General features: G+C 32.9%; 2 protein-coding genes across 11 annotated transcripts; both read left to right on the top strand.

Moving 5' to 3' along the window:
* Positions 1-890: 890 nt before the first annotated feature.
* Positions 891-6,364, top strand: LOC112274464 (serine/threonine protein phosphatase 2A regulatory subunit B''alpha). 3 transcript variants are annotated; one of them, XM_024503998.3, is made up of 15 exons: positions 960-1,157; positions 1,289-1,356; positions 1,710-1,990; positions 2,468-2,704; positions 3,067-3,172; positions 3,305-3,404; positions 3,585-3,690; positions 3,866-3,956; positions 4,124-4,265; positions 4,504-4,651; positions 4,928-5,037; positions 5,205-5,361; positions 5,488-5,613; positions 5,759-5,837; positions 6,014-6,364. In XM_024503998.3, the coding sequence occupies exons 3-15, from the start codon at positions 1,838-1,840 to the stop codon at positions 6,022-6,024; spliced, it is 1,566 nt and encodes a 521-aa protein (XP_024359766.1). In that variant the 5' UTR covers positions 960-1,157; positions 1,289-1,356; positions 1,710-1,837; the 3' UTR covers positions 6,025-6,364. The 3 variants fall into 3 exon arrangements, with proteins under 3 accessions (XP_024359767.1, XP_024359768.1, XP_024359766.1); XM_024503999.3 differs by lacking the exon at positions 1,289-1,356 and having other exon boundaries at positions 891-1,157; XM_024504000.3 differs by lacking the exon at positions 5,488-5,613 and having other exon boundaries at positions 958-1,356.
* A 7,365-nt stretch (positions 6,365-13,729) lies between these two features.
* Positions 13,730-18,101, top strand: LOC112273905 (homoarginine-6-hydroxylase 2-ODD-233). 8 transcript variants are annotated; one of them, XM_024502951.3, is made up of 13 exons: positions 13,730-13,927; positions 14,206-14,274; positions 14,457-14,572; positions 14,806-14,924; positions 15,079-15,142; positions 15,374-15,444; positions 15,737-15,795; positions 16,086-16,254; positions 16,490-16,509; positions 16,744-16,790; positions 17,151-17,231; positions 17,534-17,623; positions 17,783-18,101. In XM_024502951.3, the coding sequence occupies exons 2-13, from the start codon at positions 14,250-14,252 to the stop codon at positions 17,909-17,911; spliced, it is 990 nt and encodes a 329-aa protein (XP_024358719.1). In that variant the 5' UTR covers positions 13,730-13,927; positions 14,206-14,249; the 3' UTR covers positions 17,912-18,101. The 8 variants fall into 8 exon arrangements, with proteins under 8 accessions (XP_024358719.1, XP_024358716.1, XP_024358724.1 ...); XM_024502948.3 differs by having other exon boundaries at positions 13,732-13,927; positions 14,209-14,274; XM_024502956.2 differs by having other exon boundaries at positions 13,786-13,927; positions 14,457-14,512.
* Positions 18,102-18,396: the final 295 nt, after the last annotated feature.

Here is an 18,396-nt window from a genome sequence, read left to right as displayed (position 1 = left end):
AAGGACAGTTTCGCCATCTCTTCCCAACGTAACACAGAACTACGTCTCGATACCCTAAGTCAGACTAGTTACAACTTGAGCAACACACGTTCCGGCAAAATAATCAAGGAAGCGATGAGCCTCGATCTGAGAGAGGAGATTATCAATAGCATCCACATCATTCCTGGTACAGGTAGTCTCAAATTCTTGGAATAACTGGGTGATGATATCCACAAGACTTGCCTCCACCAAGACCGCGAAAACGCTAACCAGACGTTTCGCGGAACAAAGACTGCGCTGACGGTCGAACAAACGAAAATGGCACAGGATGTCAGCAATCGAGACTACATCACGGCAAGGAGAATCGATCAATTGCAAACGATCAAGACATTGACCATCACTATGATGGTCGCCAAGCCAAGCCAAAACAAACCAAACCAAACCAAACCAAACTTTTCTGCTACAGCAGAAGCAGCAGCAGCAGCCATCGTCACCCCTCATCTCTCGCTTATAGGGGCACCATACGTCACCATCAGTGGTAACAGGAAGCCGACGGCGTTGACGCAGACAAGAAAGGCCCGGGAATTGTGAGTAGAGAGAATCGAGAAAGAAGGCGGAGGTGTCAGCAGGGCAAGGGGGGTGGAAGAGTTCAGCTCGGTGGGAAGACCTGGTCACCGATGGCGCGGGACTTTGGGCTCTAGTGAAATAATAGCGACGGGGAAGGGGACCACTGAAAAGTAACATTACGGGCTCAACACGTATTCAGAATGGTTTCGAAGGCAAAGAAGGCGGGGAGGGAGGAGTGGCCTTTCCCCACGGGAACGCTATTTTGAACTGATGTGCCGAGCCTCCGCAATTGGGCATTTGGATTCCTTGGCTGGGCACCACCTGCTCCTCCTCCCACCCCTCCTCCCACTCCTCCTTTCTCGCTTTCTCTCCCCCCCCCCCCCCCCCCCCTTCCTCTTGCCTTTCTTCGCTTCTCGCCTGCCTGCCTCCTGCTCCTCCTCACTTGTTCCCGCTTTCATTTCGCCTCCGCGCCTCCCCTTGCCCCTGTCATCCCGCTCATGTTTGCGGAACCTTGCCCCTGATCTTCCGCTTCGTCACTATTTGTCTCTCCCCCGCTACAACTCTCCTGCGAGTGAAGTGAAGTGAGGTGCATGCAAGCACTGCAATCGCCGGTGCGATTCTTCCGCACTTTCGTCAACCCGCGCGCGTTGCCTTTGTTCCCGCTTGCGCGAGTTTAGTTTACTCTTCTACTGCTCTGTTCCTGTCTTTGCTGCTTTTGAGCCTTGGTGTCGCGGTGCCTCAGGACAGAAGAAGCAACGTGCTGCTTTGTCCTTCCTTGCGAGAGAAGAGCGTTTGGCAGACGAGGAAGAGGTTTTTTTTCGCGAGAAAACTGATTTAGGCCATGTGTTTCCTTTCATGTCGTAGTCTGGAACTTTTCTCTTGGAATCGGTGTATTGATTGTTGTCGTTACGGGCTCCTCTTTGATTTCGTACTTAGACTGTGATTCCTGGCTGTGGCGCCTTTGGAGACTTCGCTTCTTGTTCATATCATCGTGTTGGTGTTGATTGTGTTTCTAGATTTTTAGCCCAGGGCGCTTGGTTTTGGGGTCAGATGATAGATTGATTTTCTAAGTGTAGGGAATATTTTATGCCTTCTGGAGCATTCCAGGTCTATTTTTACACAAATCGTTTAATGTCGTGTCTCGCCTAATTATTATTGTCTAGGTTACTCACGGAAAGATTTATGCGGTGAAAGTCAGCGGGAGGACGCCTCATAGCTAATTGATCACTGGCCGTAGTAAGGGAGGCAGCCAAGCTCTGTGATTGTGCTAGTGGTTGCCATACATAGTGGTATGGAGACACCAATGGCAGTCGAAGTGAGAATCCTGGACCCGGACTTGTTGCAGCTCCCTCATGACTTACCCTCGCCTTCTGGTCAACCAGCTGAAAAGCTGCTTGATGATCTTTTCACACAATGGCTCTCTCTACCCGACACTCAACGTGTGGTATGTACGAAAACTTCCCTCTAGTTTGCACTTATCATTCTTCTGGTTCTTCTCGCTAGCTACCATTCTAGGTAACATTTTGTTTTAGTTGATTTGTTCTTGTCCTCCTCGTCATCTGAATCAGTCTCCTCTCTCACTCTCCAGTCTCAATACGTCAAGTCTCTGCTCATTCAAATATTGCGTTCACGAAGTTTTAATTGTGCTGCAAGTGAGTATTACAGACAGTCGTAATCAAGACTTTTAATGTGTACTCCGTTACCGTGTGTCTTCTGAATCTCTCCAATTACCACCGAGGTTTTGTGACAGTACAAATGGAAATTGCATCAATCTTTAGGTTGCGAGGGTAGATTTGAGTCAACTTGCAGCTGAATACGGCTTTTAAGGAAAGCCAAGAATCTACGGGAAGGATATTCATTCATTTCATTATTTTAAGCCTCATTAATTTTTTTAATTGAATATTTTATCTTGATTAACCAGGTCATGACTCTGCTTCAAGAAGCCCATTCAGAGCCATCCTCAGGAAATCAAAACTGTTCTAATCAAACTTCACAAACATCATTACTTCCAACGGTATTCAAGGAAGGAAGTACTCCACCATTGTCACCTCGCAATTACCCACTTTCACCGAGGACGCAAAGGCGCTTGAGTGGACATCCCCTCTCTGGCTCTCCTCTAAGGAAAAGCAGTGACCCTACTCGGGAAGTGATTCCACAGGTATCTCACAGGTTGGCCATCGACACCGACGTACAACCTTCTTGACTAGGAAGCTGATTTTGTAGTTCAATTCCTCTGCTGCTGGATGGGTTTACCCCTAATAGTTTACGAGATTTACTGATGGCGGATAATCTAAATTTTTTATACAATAACAAGCAAATCAATGTTCTGTCTACTTATGGGGTCCTGCACTGTAGATAACAATGTGCAGGGCTTTTGTATTACGTCTTGCGGAGGATTTGGCAGTAACATTTTCATCCCGATGCTAAAGGATCTGCTTGACATTTACTGTAGATCTTAGTTAAATTTGTTAGACGGAACAGAAATTGTATTAATGATCCTTCTGGATTGGTGGCTCGCAGTTCTATTTCCCCAGAGGACTGCCTGCCTCAAAAGAAGTGTATGCTGAATGTGTGAATCGGATCAATCAAATATTTTCCTCGTATCCTGATGGTCTCCCACTTTCTGGTTCGTTTTCAACCTTGGCCTATTTATAAACACGGTTTGCTTATAGTGTGTCGTTCACATTTTTAGGTTAGAAATGATGACGAAAGACTGCTACAATGTTCTGATTACTTCCTTGTTATTCTTTAATTGCAGCATTCATGCCAGTTACGAAGGAGATTTGCAAGTTACCGTCTTTTTTTTCAAGCGCATTGTTTAAGAAGCTCGACATCAACAACACGGGTTTGGTCACAAAGTCAGTACACATACATGCTTTCTAAATTTACAGATAGCAATCATGGTCCCACCGTTTACTTTTCCATTGACAGCTAGTTTCAAGAAACCATTTTCAGTTTGTGAACAGCAAGGAAGATCCAAACAGATGGCTGGTTAGTGCATGTGGTACGACACAACTGAATACTTTTGTATGTTGCAGGGAAAGGATGATAGAGTACTGGATTGATCAGAACATGCTAACAGCAGATGATGCCACAAAGATCTTTTCAGTTTTAAAGCAGCAAGACAAAGACTATCTTATGCAGGTTTTTATATTTTCAAATTATTACTATTGTCTTTTACATTCATATAAAGATCACAGGTCGACGATTGATTGATTGATTGTTTTTGAATTAATGGTGATTGTGTATATTTAGGGTTTGAAGGAAGAGTTGATTTTTTACAACCAAAAAACTTATGAGTGGATTATTTTGTGATCAGGAGGACTTTAGACCCATATTACGAGAGCTGTTACTTACGCATCATGGTTTAGAGTTCCTGCATGATACGCCTGAATTCCAAGATAGATATGGTACGAGATACTGTGTAACTTAATGATTCATCCATGTGTGATTTGTTATACTATTTTCCGGAACAGTGAAGGCTTCATTTTTACCTCATGTCTTTTCTGGATTTGAGTCATTTAAAATCATATTTACTTAATTTTTTCGTTGAATGTTTGTTTGGCATTCTTTGCAGCGGAAACAGTGATATTTAGAATCTTCTATCACTGCAACAAGGCTGGCAATGGGCGCTTGCTGCTTCGAGAAATCAAACGAAGCAATTTAATTGCTGCATTGCATCAAGTGGATGAAGAGGAGGAAATTAATAAAGTCTTGAAGTGAGTTCTCATCCCACTTCATATTTGGAGGTTGAAAGGTCTGATGTATGAATTTTAGGTGGATTGCATTAAGTGTTGTCATCAAGTTTGAATACATCATAGCTATTTATTTTGGGATGTATAGAAATGTTAAAGTATATTTGGCTAATAGTTGAATTAGATATTTTTTCAAATTCGATTTGTTATCTACTTGTTTTATATCTTAACCAAGATATGACATGCGTTGAATGTGTTGTAGGTATTTTTCATACGAACATTTCTATGTTATTTATTGCAAGTTTTGGGAATTGGACTGTGATCATGACTTTTATATTGATAAAGATGATTTATTGCGATATGGTAACCATGCACTCACATACCGCATTGTAGAACGCATTTTTTCTCAGGTATGAGGTATTTGTCTTTATTTGTAATGCAATCTTTGCAAGCTTGATATTACTTAGCATCATATTTCATTTATTATTTGAGAACATGTTACAAAGGTTTATATTTAATTTATTTATTTTGTCCAATAAATTTGAAAAAAATTAATTTTCATACTACATTTGTAATATTTGGTATATTATTCTAACATGTGATGCTTGTAGATTCTTATTTTATTTTGGTTTAGGTATTTTATTTTTCTCATAGGCCATTAATATATTTGGTTTTGTGATGAATAGATACCAAGAAGGTTCAAAAGCAAAGTTGAAGGAAAAATGGGATATGAGGATTTTGTGTGGTTTATATTATCAGAAGAAGATAAAACATCTGAGACTAGCCTTGACTATTGGTAATTTTTTTGTTTTTTTCTTATTCTTTTTAATTTTATTTATTAATTTATTTATTTTATTATCTCCCATGTAGTTATTTCTTTTTACAAGCTTGAATTCTTAAACATGATCATTGTGATATATCTATATTTAATGATTATCTAACAAGTGGTGAAAATAAAATTAGGTTCAAGTGTGTGGATTTAGATTGTGATGGGGTGATCACTGCAAATGAAATGCATTATTTTTATGAGGAGCAATTACATCGAATGGAATGTATGGCACAAGAAGCAATTTTATTTGAAGACATTGTTTGTCAAATGTGTGATATGATCAAACCTAAGGTAATTTTGCATGGATTTAGATTGATTGTGTGCATAATTACCTAATATTAGAGAGCTTTTAAATTTTGTTGCTAAAAAAGTTACTAGGATTTTATGGATTCTTATGTTTCTTTTGTTGGTTTACAGAAAAATGGCTATCTTACACTTTCAGACTTGAAGAATTGTAAACTCTCTGGAAATTTTTTTAACATACTTTTCAACTTGAACAAGTTTGTTGCATTTGAGACAAGAGATCCATTTTTGATAAGATTGGTAATGAATTTGACAACATTTTTTGTGCTTCCAACATTTTGATTTATTGTTGTTACATGTTGATTATTGATGAATATTAGCAATTGCATTTATTGGTTTGACTTGCTACTTAATACTTTTGAAAACTTGTTTGATTTTGTTTTAGGAAAGGGAAGATCCTACTTTAACTGAATGGGATCGATTTGCACACACTGAGTACATTCGATTGTCTATGGAAGAAGATGGTGAGGATATTTCTATGGATATTAGTATTGATGCCTTGGATAATATTTTTGATTACTAAGTAGATGAAGTTTATTTTATTATTTTATTATTTTATTTTACTTGTTTCTAAAGAACATACAAATTAAGTTTGTTACATTTTCTATAATACCATTGTGCTTGTCATTGTGCAAGCCAGGCGTCTATTGATTTTGGAAATGGGGCTATGAGCACCAACTTCTTCATATAGTTCAAAGTGGGTTCTTCATTTTGCTTCTCAAGACTACAACTATGCGTAATTTTTTCAACTCATTTGTATAGACTATCTACTCTTTTGTATGTATGAATATACATGTTAATGAAGATTCATGCACAATGTTGTTTTAAGTTGAAATAGAATTAGTTAATTCACAAGTAGTTACATAGAACTTCCATTTAAGTAGGAAGGATTGGCATGCAATCTTCACACAATTTACTTACAATTGATGGTCACATGTATGTTCAAACCATGTTAAAAAATAAATCAATATTTATGATTTGTTTTTGATTATTTTTGGTTGCATCATTTTTGATTATTTTTGTGGTTTTTGATTGGTTATTTACTTGATAGTTCAAAGAGTTGTATGCAAATTGTCATTTTTGGGTATGTAGTTTTAATTTTCACATTTACTACATTGAATTAGAAGAAAGATTCCGTATTAACTTTGTGGTGTCTTAAAAAATACATTTTTTATGCAATTCATATCTATGATAAGTTTTTTAATGTACTCTGAGTATTTATTTAGGAAGCATATTTAAATTACTATTTGTAAAACTTAATACAAAAGGTTATAATTGTTTTTTATAGTATATAACATCAAGTTTAATAGAGATTTCAATTAATTAACTATAGAATTTATCTTTATATCTAGAATTCAATTAGTAGTATTTATTTGCAAAATATTGAAATAAAAAAGTGAAAGCATGGCTTTTATTAAAGAAGATTGTGTCTAATTGATAATATAACTCTTAATATTTGAGAATGTCTTCTTTGTTAAGATAAAATATTATGTAATTTTATTTTTTCAATTTTGAATTATTCTTTAAAATCCTGTAGAAGTACAAATTTGACAAAATAATTATAAATATTAATTTATGAATAAATTATAAATTATTTGTACAAAAAATACTTCATTTTTAATTAACACTTCTTTAATTTACATCAAACAATATTTTGAAAAGATTTTATGATATAAAACATGTTATATTGTATTAAGTATTATCTAATATAATTCTTATTCATGTAACAACATTGTTTAGATAAACATTTTTGAAACTACATTCAAATTTATTCTACTACATTGTAAAATTTATTAAAAATAAATACTATTCTTCTAAAATCTAGCAACCTTTTCTTATTGTTTAATTTTTATTATTATTTATATTTAAATATATTTTGTGATAAAAATAATATAGTATCTTCTATTTTATTTTTTTTATAATAGTTTTTGAATTTTAAGAAGTAAAGATTTTTTTATGGATAGTCTTGTTTTTTAAATTTTTTTATTTCATTTTATTTTATTTTTATTTATATTAACAATGTGTTGATTTAGATAAATATATTGTACATAATCACTAACTTTTTATGTGGATATTAGTAAAAAAAATTATCATATTTATTTTTTATTTTTTATTATTAATAAACTTTCTAAATTTTTTAGATGCATTGATACAATTTTTTGCTCTATCTTCATAACTACTTTAGAGATCCATAATTCCTTTTTTATATATTCAAATAAGATAATCTTAAATGACATAAATTAAACCAATGTGAATTATTTTTTTTTTTCATTCTTTATTCTTTGTTGATTAATATGTATTACTTATATTATCAAAATTGTTAATTGTAATAATGTAATCATCATTAATTTCTTTTAGGCCTTACTAATATACTATATTTGCTTTTTATAATGTCCTTTAAAATGAAAACATATTTTTTATTCTTAATTTTTGCATTAAAACTAGTCTTTTTTCAAACCATGGCACAACTTTAAATCATGCTACCAAAACATGTCTAGCTACCAATGCATCACAAGAAAGACATATAGCAGCAAAAAGTTGATAATTAAAAAACAATATAAGAAAAACTAACTAACAAGTAAGAGCTAACTCAATTATATCCAAGATACTTCCTTACAAAGAGACATGGCTGAAGTTGCTTTATAATGTTATTGTGTTATTTAAAAATCAACTTAGAAATGCACCAAGCATTAAATTGTAGAAAGATTTCAACTAACCTTAAAATTCTTCTTATAATCCAAAAAATAGTTGAGATTTGGTGATGGTTCTATTAGGATTTGGTTTGATTTTAATTAACAATACGAAATCTATTCTATGCAAAGTTACATATTTTTGCCAATTACTTAAAAATTAATATTTTTTACATTTATAAGACTAGATATTTCTTATGCAGTAAGCAAAGTATGTAGTTTTATGTAACCTCTTTCAACAACTCACTTAGAAGTAGCTAAATATATTTTACATCTACTTAGAACAAAATATTACAAATGCTATAGCAATACATTGTAATAATCAAGGCTCAATGAAGTTGGTACAAAATCCAATTTTTCATGCAAAGAAAAAATACGTTAAAATTCACCACCATTTCATCAATAAGAGAGTATTTGGATATAGTCTTAGAATTAGAATAATTTATTACAACAGCATAGATATATACTACAACAATCAAAGATCAATCAAACTAACAAAAAATTCAATTTTTCATGTAGGGAAAAAACATGTAGAAATTCATCATCATTTCATCTTTAAAAGGATCTTTAGAAAAGAAATTAAATTATATTGTATTAATACAAATATACAAATGGCTAATATTTTTACAAAACCATTGAACACAATGAAATTTGAATTACATCAAAAAATACTTAGAATTCAAACATCATCTTCAATAAATAGAAGAAAAAAGGTTATATGAACCTAACTTCTTGCTTACAAATATTGTAGCAATGGCAAAGACATTTTTGATTATATATTATCTATTATTGATTATTAAAGCATATATACACTATGTTGATAATTATAAATAAATTTGAATATAAATGTTGTAAATAATGGTTTTTTTTTTTAAATAAAAATATTGTAATGTCATATTATGTGAAATCTAACTTAAAAATGTATTAGACATCAAGTTGTGGAAGAGTTTGAACTTACCTTGAAGTTTGATTTACAACCCAAAATAATACATAAGATGTTTAGAAATACCCTTTGGCATCCTTGAATAATCTAAGTAAGCTTATAATTATTGTAAGTACATCCTATTAAATTTTAAAAAATCCTAAATAAATCTTATAATATTATGATTAATTTTAAAATAATCCTTAAATAATCTTTAATATACTTAAATTATATTCTAATAAAATCCTAAACAAATCCTAATCAAATCTTATATCCTAAATTCTATTCAAACCATAATAAAACCTTGATAAAATTTTAATCAAATCCTAAATTCTAAATCTTAGTCAAATTCTAAATCCTACATCTTAACTTTAATCAAATCTTAAATAAATACTATAAAATATTCAAATTTCAATAATTAATAATCAAATCATTGATTTTGACTCAAAATTTGTACACCTTTCAATCATTTAATTGAAAATAAGTATAAATAATTTAAAGAAGATTAAAATTATTAATTAACAAATAAAACTCATAATTTGCTTGAATATTTTTTAATTTTCTTACCAAATTCTCAATGCTAATACTTCTTGATTTTATTGTTTAATAAATTCTATGATTTAAGAAATTATAGAATTTTTTATTATTAATAGGCAAAAAATTACCTCAATTCTATTGATAGATTGCTACAAATCTTAAAAACCTTTATTTGTCTTCTAAGCTTCAATTTTTGATATTTCAATCTACTTCAATTTCAATAATCTTGAAATTAATCACTTAATCAAGTTCAAATTTACAACAAATATTTGATATAATTGTGATCACAAACTTATAATTCTTGTAATTATACAAATCTTACTATAACAAATCTACTACAAATCTTATAAAATGCTTTAAGGTATAAATCTTTTTTATTTCTCAAAAACCAAGGTTATTCCAAAACAACCTTGACTTTGCAAAGCTTTTATAAAGATATTACAAATTCAAATCACTCAAAACCAATGCCAAAAGAATCCTTTTCTTTGATCAACAAAAAATCCTCTATTTACAATAGACATGTAGTTTTGTGTCTTAGGTTTTGGTTTTGACTTTGATTTATAATAGATTCTTTCTAAGTATGAATCTAAGATTTTTCTAAAAATATTTTTCCAAAAAGTACTCTTCATTATCATCCAAAGATGCTTATAGTATTAATTTTGCTAATTTATCTTATTTTATCTTATTTATAGGCTTATAAAATAAATAGAAGCTCATTTTATAAAAAAACAATATTAAGTACTTGTAATTATTATTTTACTTATTCTACAAATTCCTTTCAGAATAAACTTTTAGAGGGAGATTCAAACGGAGGGAAAGACTAAGCACATGAGTTCTACTTATTAAGGTCACACAATTAATTGTATTCCGAACCACTGAAAACACCAAGGAACACCATAATGTTTTCCACTTCCTAATAGTACTCCGCCATCACTGATAATAACAAACGTGTAATCCCACACTATTCTAAAAGACAATACATAATCATTCCATAATCCAAACACTAGAATCTTTCACTACTAACTATTCTTCTCAACACACTCCTTTAAATAATTCCAAACTCTACAAATTCCTTCTAATGAATCACTCTCAATTTTCAATACTCAATGTATTATAATCCTTCCATTCATATCTATTCTTCTCAAATATTTTTAATTATTCTCTTTCAATTCACCACTATATAATTCAACATTCAATAAATCGAATTCTTCCTTTGACAATATCGAATCTCTTTTCATTCTAGAACATTACTTCATATTTTTGAGAAACTATCTATAATTCTTTTTCTACAAAGAAAAAAAAATCCAAGAAATAAATAAAGGAAGAGGTAGCACTAAGCTTATCTTGGCTCATGACTATCATAGTCTGGCCCTTAAACTAACTTCTACAACTCCTACATACTTTCCTTTGATTTTCCAGATTCTAACCGTAATTCTGTAATTAACCACTTTTAATAATTAAATCAATCATTTGTCGTCCTGAATTGCCTATTGTATGAACTATTAGTATATTTTATCAATATCTTTCAAAAACGAATTAATATCTATTCTATAATACTTATTAATTTTACTACTTGATTGTTTAGTATCTATATTTTTAAGATAACTTGCTACAATACTTTTAATTGAGTTTTTCTATAATATGATTATATTTTTTTTTCCACATAATAGCCATATTATAATACATCAATAAAAAAGAAAAATATATTTTTACATACATACATATTTATTCTAATAATTACTTACATGATTAAGTAGAAATAGATAAAAGTATATTTATTTCATAATACTTTCTAAAAAAGCTTCCTAGAAGCTTCATAGATGTTGTTATGACTTTACATATGTTTGTAATTGATTAATAAGTTAAAAACTCCATCACCAAGTTAATCAAGTGTTGGTAGCTTGAGAAACAAGCCAACTATGTGGCATACATATATAAAAATTGCCTTATAAGTTAAAATATGTATCTTACAAAATCAACATGTTTTGGATGTCTTATAGGATATCTCTATGTAACTCCTAGTTAAGAATATATATGGAGGCAAGAGTGAAGCCTTTTTCATTCTTGTTAATGCCCTTTTAATCTTCAGTCTTATTTTAAGACTTTTTAATCTTCTTGTCTTTGGCAATACGCATTCTAATTTAATATTATTTCATCTTTGAGTGATTTTTTAGTCTTTTTGAGTGACATAAGAGTATATTAATGATTTCTTTCTTTAAATTTTATGTCCTTGATAGTTTGATAAAAGTGTTAATTTATTATTCTTATCTTGTTTTAAAAATGAGTGGATTATTCCACTTATATTATTGTATTTTAAAGATTTTAGATTATCCACTTTTACATAAATTGTTTAATTTTCTAACATTGATTTTTTACCTTAAAAAGAGAGATTATCCCTCTTTGGACAATAGAAGTTGTAGATTACCCTCTTCTAAATTGACTTGTGGATTTATTAAATTGCTTGAAATAGAAGAAAAAATTATAGATGCTTTACTTGGCAGAAATGAAAATAGTTTTGTAACTATTGTAAATCTTCACAAACTTATTAATACTCTTAGGATAGAAATTTCATGCATCACCACTGCCATCTATGGAAATATTAATCCTATGCCTATGAAAGAAGTTCACACTCTTTGTGAAGAAGTTTTGTAGTTAAAAGAAGTAAGTAGATCAACTTCACAACCAAATCCAAGATATTTTACTTCTAAAAGTACAATAGAGATATGGATTAGTATGCCCAACAAGTTTGATGGAACAAGATCAAAATTTTGAAGATTTTTGCAACAAGTCAAATTCTATCTAAGGTTGCATCCCTTCCAATATTTTGATGGATTTATTCAAGTTGAGTTCATAGGTGCATTTTTATTTGGAAGTGCTCTCTCTTAGTTTGCACTTTTGATAGAAAAAGATTCATGACTCTTTTATGATTTGAATTCATTCTTAGAAGTGTTTATAGCTACATTTTGAAAAAATAATCAAGAAAGAAAATAGAGACAAAGCTCTTAGCTTTACCATAAGGATCACAGTCAACTATTATATATACTTATAATGTAGATTGAAATTACAAAGTCCTTATTAATCAATTTTGATATAAATTGAAGGACAATGTCAAAGATTTATTATTGATAATATCAAAAGCAAAATCTGGTGAATAATTTATTGCTCAAGCCATTGAATGCAACAATCAATTATTTAAAAGGTATTAGAACAAAGATTTGATTGAAGAGGAACAAGTCAAGTAATGACATCAACTCTTAAGTTTTCAAAAACCTATTAATCAAGGCCAAAACCAATACAATTTGATACGGTATGTTTTAAAATTTTTATTGAATAAAAAAAGATTCCTTATGATTAAAAAAGTTTTTACTTATATTATAGAGAATCTAAGTGTATTTCTCAACATTGTCCAAAGAAAAGACGCAATGACAAAATGAGGAGTATAGTTGCCAAAAAAGTCGATGTAACAAAAAATAAGTTTTTCCAACCATAATAGGGATTGTGCAATTAAAATCTTATATAATTTCTAATAAAGATTATATATTTTTTTCAAATCTTTCACCTTATTTTATAATAGAAGTTTTTTTAGAACCAAAAAATTACAAAATCTTAGCCTTATTAGATTCAAAAGCCTCAACTTATTTTATAAACAAAGAATTTGTTAAAATTAAGATATGTTTTTAATTAAGAAAATCAAACCTAAGTATGTAAAAGTAATAGATGGTTCTTCATTGTCTATTGAGGATGTTATACATAACACTATTCTTATAGAAATAACAACTAGTGGTTATAATAATTTAATAATATTTAATGTGATTAGACATCCTTCTAATCCAATTATTTTAAAATTAACATAATTAAAAAGATATAATCCTCAAATAAATTGAATTTCTATAATTTAATCCAAAATTCTGCTAAGCAAATAGAAACCTTGTAAGATCAATATATTCAAACTATTATTGGTAGCTACAAGAGCTTGCCATACCTATTGTTAATGGAAAAAGATTTTAAGTGGAAATCTAAACCAATATTATTTTTTTGTAAAGATAATTCCATTTTCAAATCTCTTGTATAATACAAAACAAATTTTATTTAAAACGAACAATAAAGAGACACTCAAAGAATAGGAATAAATCAATGATCAACTTGATTGTGGTAGGTGAAAGGGATAGTAAGGCCGAATTGAAGGATGGGGAGACGGGCAGGCTGCACTGAACTCAAGACGAAGACTTACGAAGGCACAAGTGTTGATAGTTTTAGAGAGATGCAATGCACCATGAGACTTGCTCCTGACGAAGTCTTCTTGTTGCTCTTGAATTCCTCGGAGTTTCCGTATCTGTGCCTCTCAATTTCATAGCCCCCAAGGATTGGCCCTTCTACGTATGTCAAGTTGTGGGATTCTCATCAGGTTAGGGTACCCACAAACGGAAACCTCTCTCTCCCTTGTTCATTTCTCACAATTGGTGTCTCTGCCGGCGAGATTGATCCAGGGACAGGAGCCAGGTCCGGGACTGGCACCTTGTTTTCGAACAAAAGAATTGATGGCATCAGATGGGTTCTTTGTGGGCTACGCAATTAAGAGTTTACTTGTCAGATGAAGCGTCTGTGTGCATCGTTCAATTGATTATTTCCTGCTGGAATTGATTTCTTCTGCGTTCAGAATCTCGTGTGCTTTTGTTGTTTTAGCAGGGTAGTGGAGCTCGCAGGTTATCATCCTTTGACTTATCGCCATGTTTGATTCAATTCCTATTATAGGTGTGCACTTGCTCTCACTCCCTCATCACGTCCATGGCCGAAGGGTTCTGAATTATCCATTCATTCAGTGCCGGTTAGTAAAATCAATATACAGGCAGGCATCGTGACATTGGATTGAATAGGAGTATCTTCTCTCGGCTTAATGTTGGCTGTAAGATTTGATGAAAGTTGCGTGGATGTAGATGTTGGACCGCTAGTTCGGAAGAAGGGTGATGAGGACTTTAGAGAGGATCCAGAGGTGAGGAATGTAGTGCACCAGCTTGATCTTGCCTGCCGCAACGTTGGGTTTTTCTACGTGGTATGGAATCTCATCAATATCTTGGTTATGGTAAATTGTGTACCGGAATATTTCAAAATTCGTATGCATCGTCCTAACTTTTATACTTCCATGAAAACGGAACTTGAGCAACTCTAAACTTTGTGGAGTTGCAGCAATTGATCATTCTTGAAGTGGTGAAATGTAGAGAAAAGTGATGAACTTTAAATGTGTCTTTCGCAATGGTTACTTCACCTTCTTAAATTTGGATACAGAGCGGGCATGGAATTCCTCTGGAGTTGTGTCAAGCTGTACTTGACGTGGGCCATGAGTTTTTTTCTCAACCGGAGTCCCAGAAGCTGCGCATCGCCATGTCCAGCAGCACAGGTTTCAGGTTGTTTACCTGACTGCATCCCTCATGTCAAGCCTTTGGCAGGCTTCGTAAGGACGTTTGAAACTTTTGCGAAAACAATTCTATCGTCGGTACATTAGGTTGTTTATGTATGTTACGAAACAGACGTGTACTGGTGTGGTTTGTGTGCATGTAGAGGATACCAGAAGCTGGGAGAGAACGTCACAAAGGGTCTTCCAGATCAGCATGAAGCTATTGATGTATGACACGGCTACCAGACGCATTTTTGGGCAAAAACTGGTTTACAGTTCTCAGTAAATTTGTAGCTCAATCTTTTCTAGCAATAGTAGATTTTATTCTGTGTTATTTTATTTTAAAAATCAACCTTGATGAACAACAGTAGCGTAATTAGACTCGCTTTCACTGCCGTTATTTATTTTGCAGCTTCTCTTCCATCTGAAAGAAAGTAATGCTTGAGCTTCTTATTTCAGTATTTCAAGGAGTTTGAATCCACAAAAGTTGCATTGAGATCAGAGAACCCTCTTGTGGGTCTGAATCAGTGGTAAGTATTTTGTTAAACATTATCATATCTTTTCTGGAGTGAAGATTTCTCAGACTCGTCGTGATGAAGGATATTCTCTTTGTAGTTAGGAGTTAGTGACGAGTGATGAACTCCTTGTATTAATTAGGTTAAATGATAATATATTGCTGTTGTAGTTCTGTAGGGAATTTTTTCTTGTCGGACTACTTTACACGTTAATAGCTGGCTGTCTATGTTTGCCAGACTATTGTAGTGATTTTTTTAGAAGATACGAGGGTGGTTTTAACCTCGGTATTTTTTTAATTTCATGTAGGCCTGATTCTGTGAGCAAGTTTCGACCGCTCGTGCAAGAGTACTTAGAAATGCTGATAGGTGCCGCGCACTCCTTTTCAATCTTCCAACTAAATTCCACTATCTGAGATTCTTGTTTCTTTTTTCACGCTCGTTATTTTGGACCCTATTTTCGATGATGGTGTTAATGAATCTATAAATCCACAGCGATCGGTCCACTGTATTTGGTTGCCAGAGATGATGCTTTATGTAGTTATATGTTGATGTAACAAAGTGGCAAATTGTCATAACACGACCTGTGCAATCAATATGTGCATTGTTCTCCTAGAAACTTGGACTTGTAATGACTTTGTTAATTGGAAATTCACTAGAACTGGCAAGGACAATTATGCGAGGTATAGCCTTAGCACTTGGGGGACCAAAAGATTTGTTTGAAGGCGAAAGAGCAGGAGACCCGTTTTGGATACTTAGAGTGATTGGGTATCCACCAATAAGCAACCTCAGCTGTCTCAGTAATCCAAATGGCGAGGAAGTTGGATGGTACTCCACCTACTCTTGCAATTTCAGTTTTAAGGTGCCTGTTAAAGTTGTCCTATATGCACTTTTAATTATACACCCTTTTATAGTTATTGCTAGTATTTATTCGCCTGCTGCTCTTGAGGGCAGTGAACTAAGTCATTTGCTCAAATTATTTAGCCTATCTCTCTGAATTTCAACTGTGACTCTTCTCGGGGTTGTTGTTCCGGGGTGGTGGGTGGCACATAACTGCGTACAGTGGCGATCACACTGACTATGGTAGGTTACTCTCTCAATGTTCTGCTACAATGATCGAAAATGGCATGTGTTCACTTTGAATTCTGAAATCATGCGATCCTGTCTTTCCTCGTATATTTGTCAGCTTGTGCACTGGACAAACATCACCGAGTTTTTATTAGTTCTTATTTCTAGTTCCAGATTTCCCTGACTGAAATTTGCGTCTGAGGTATATTATTGAATAGAATCTGAGAAAATCATGTTGAGGGTCTGCAGGCCTGCTAACTCTCGTGAATCAAGACCTAGACATAACTGCACTTCAGGTTAGTTCTTCCTCTGACTTTGTTGCTCATAATCTTTCAAGCGTATATCACTTCACATGAGTATTAACAATTTTCGTTTAAATTCTTGTTTTAATTTTCATATTATGTCTTTATCATAATCTACCAGCATAGCCTGAATTGCCACAAAGAAATAAGAAGAAAACAGTTTCCAATGAATTTTAAATAAACAATAGATGTAAACTGTCTTTAAATGTCAAATTCTCAAGTAGCTGGAGAATTCAGTTAACCTTTTTTGGTGCAGGCTCAACTTGGATGAATAATGTTTACTTTTAATTTTAATTTTTTTTTTGAAGGCATCATTATTTGAAATTTCTTGACTTGATCTTGAGCGGATTGCAGGTGAAGACCCAGGACGGAAAATATATTTGGGTGGATCCAATACCAGGGACTTTTGTGGTGAACATTGGCGACATGCTCACGGTACAGTTAATGTATTCTTTGTCCAGCATGTGAGATATGCTTGTGTTCTAATTGGAATGGACAACTTCGTCTTCAACCAACTGTTTTTGTTACTGTTCTTTGCATCATAATGAAGGCTTTCGAGCTGCACAGACACCAGTATCCACAGGCTACTCTCAGGAATCTGCACATCTATGGACCAATCAGTACACACGTAATTGATATAGTAAACCTCTTTTCGCCGGTTGGCATCTTGAAAACAGAGACAAATTGTAATTGTGATGCATAAGGCTAGGAATTTGTGGTTGGTTAATACTGCCCAGATCTGGACGAATGGCTTGTACCAGTCAACACTGCATCGGGTAATGAATAACGACAGCAAGTATCGGGTGTCTGTTCCTTTCTTCTATGAGGTAATGTACCCTTGTAACCTTCTGCTTTAGTATTCAATGCGGTCTCTTTTCACTTAAAATACCTCTAAGAGTGAGCGCTTTTATGGGGTGCATGTTTTCTCTGCCTTGTATTAATTCCAATGAGGTTTGTGTCGATTGTCATGATTCTTTTTTGTGCAGCCAAATTTCGATGCTCGAGTGGAGCCTTTTAGCTTTTTGCAGGATTCGACAGCTGCTGAGAGCAAGAGGTATACACCAGTCGTCTACGGCGATCACGTTATCAATAAAGTGTTGAACAACTTTGGTTAAGGTATTGGTACTAGGAATTATCAGGCTTCTCACAAGCCAATTAGTTCACAGATACAAGATCAACATTGTACAGTTAAGTTTCTATTTGTAATCTTAAAATATCGTGGTCAGCATTGTTTTCTAATGTTTTCAACAATGCATGTAACAAGTTTTGTATAAGAGCTGAATAATAAAGGTAATCCCTTCGATATGTTCACTTTGCCAACACCTTTGCCCATCAGCTAGTGGACACAAAATTTTAGAAATCTCAAAAAGTTAACACTGGTGGTGGGTTGAGGTGTTGTATCCAAATTCTTTGATTTCTGCTTTATTACATGGGGCTTTAAATATTGACCTCTAAATTCTTTCACAACTTGGTATATCTCAACTTAGAGGATCAGTTTCTGTGTTTCTCTCATCATATTTGACAAACTTTTCATTTTTTCTTTGTAGAACTTATGCATTGGATGTGAGTTCGTATGTGTAAGTTAAAGAGATTGTGATTT

This window comes from Physcomitrium patens, chromosome 21, assembly GCF_059467195.1.
Source record: "Physcomitrium patens ecotype Gransden chromosome 21, ASM5946719v1, whole genome shotgun sequence".
NCBI lineage: Eukaryota > Viridiplantae > Streptophyta > Bryopsida > Funariales > Funariaceae > Physcomitrium > Physcomitrium patens.
Note: the sequence above shows the minus strand (reverse complement) of the source record. Positions and strands in the feature narration are given on the sequence as shown.

What these genes read in the sequence shown, in the direction of transcription:
- LOC112273905 (XM_024502951.3), top strand. Translation starts at nt 14,250, where the DNA reads ATGTTTGATTCAATTCCTATTATAG. An exon ending in TGATTCAATTCCTATTATAG is followed by an intron (nt 14,275 to 14,456) that starts GTGTGCACTTGC and finishes GCGTGGATGTAG; the next exon opens with ATGTTGGACCGCTAGTTCGG. An exon ending in ACGTTGGGTTTTTCTACGTG is followed by an intron (nt 14,573 to 14,805) that starts GTATGGAATCTC and finishes ATTTGGATACAG; the next exon opens with AGCGGGCATGGAATTCCTCT.
- LOC112274464 (XM_024503999.3), top strand. Translation starts at nt 1,838, where the DNA reads ATGGAGACACCAATGGCAGTCGAAGTGAGAATCCTGGACCCGGACTTG. An exon ending in TACCCGACACTCAACGTGTG is followed by an intron (nt 1,991 to 2,467) that starts GTATGTACGAAA and finishes TTGATTAACCAG; the next exon opens with GTCATGACTCTGCTTCAAGA. An exon ending in GAAATTAATAAAGTCTTGAA is followed by an intron (nt 4,266 to 4,503) that starts GTGAGTTCTCAT and finishes AATGTGTTGTAG; the next exon opens with GTATTTTTCATACGAACATT.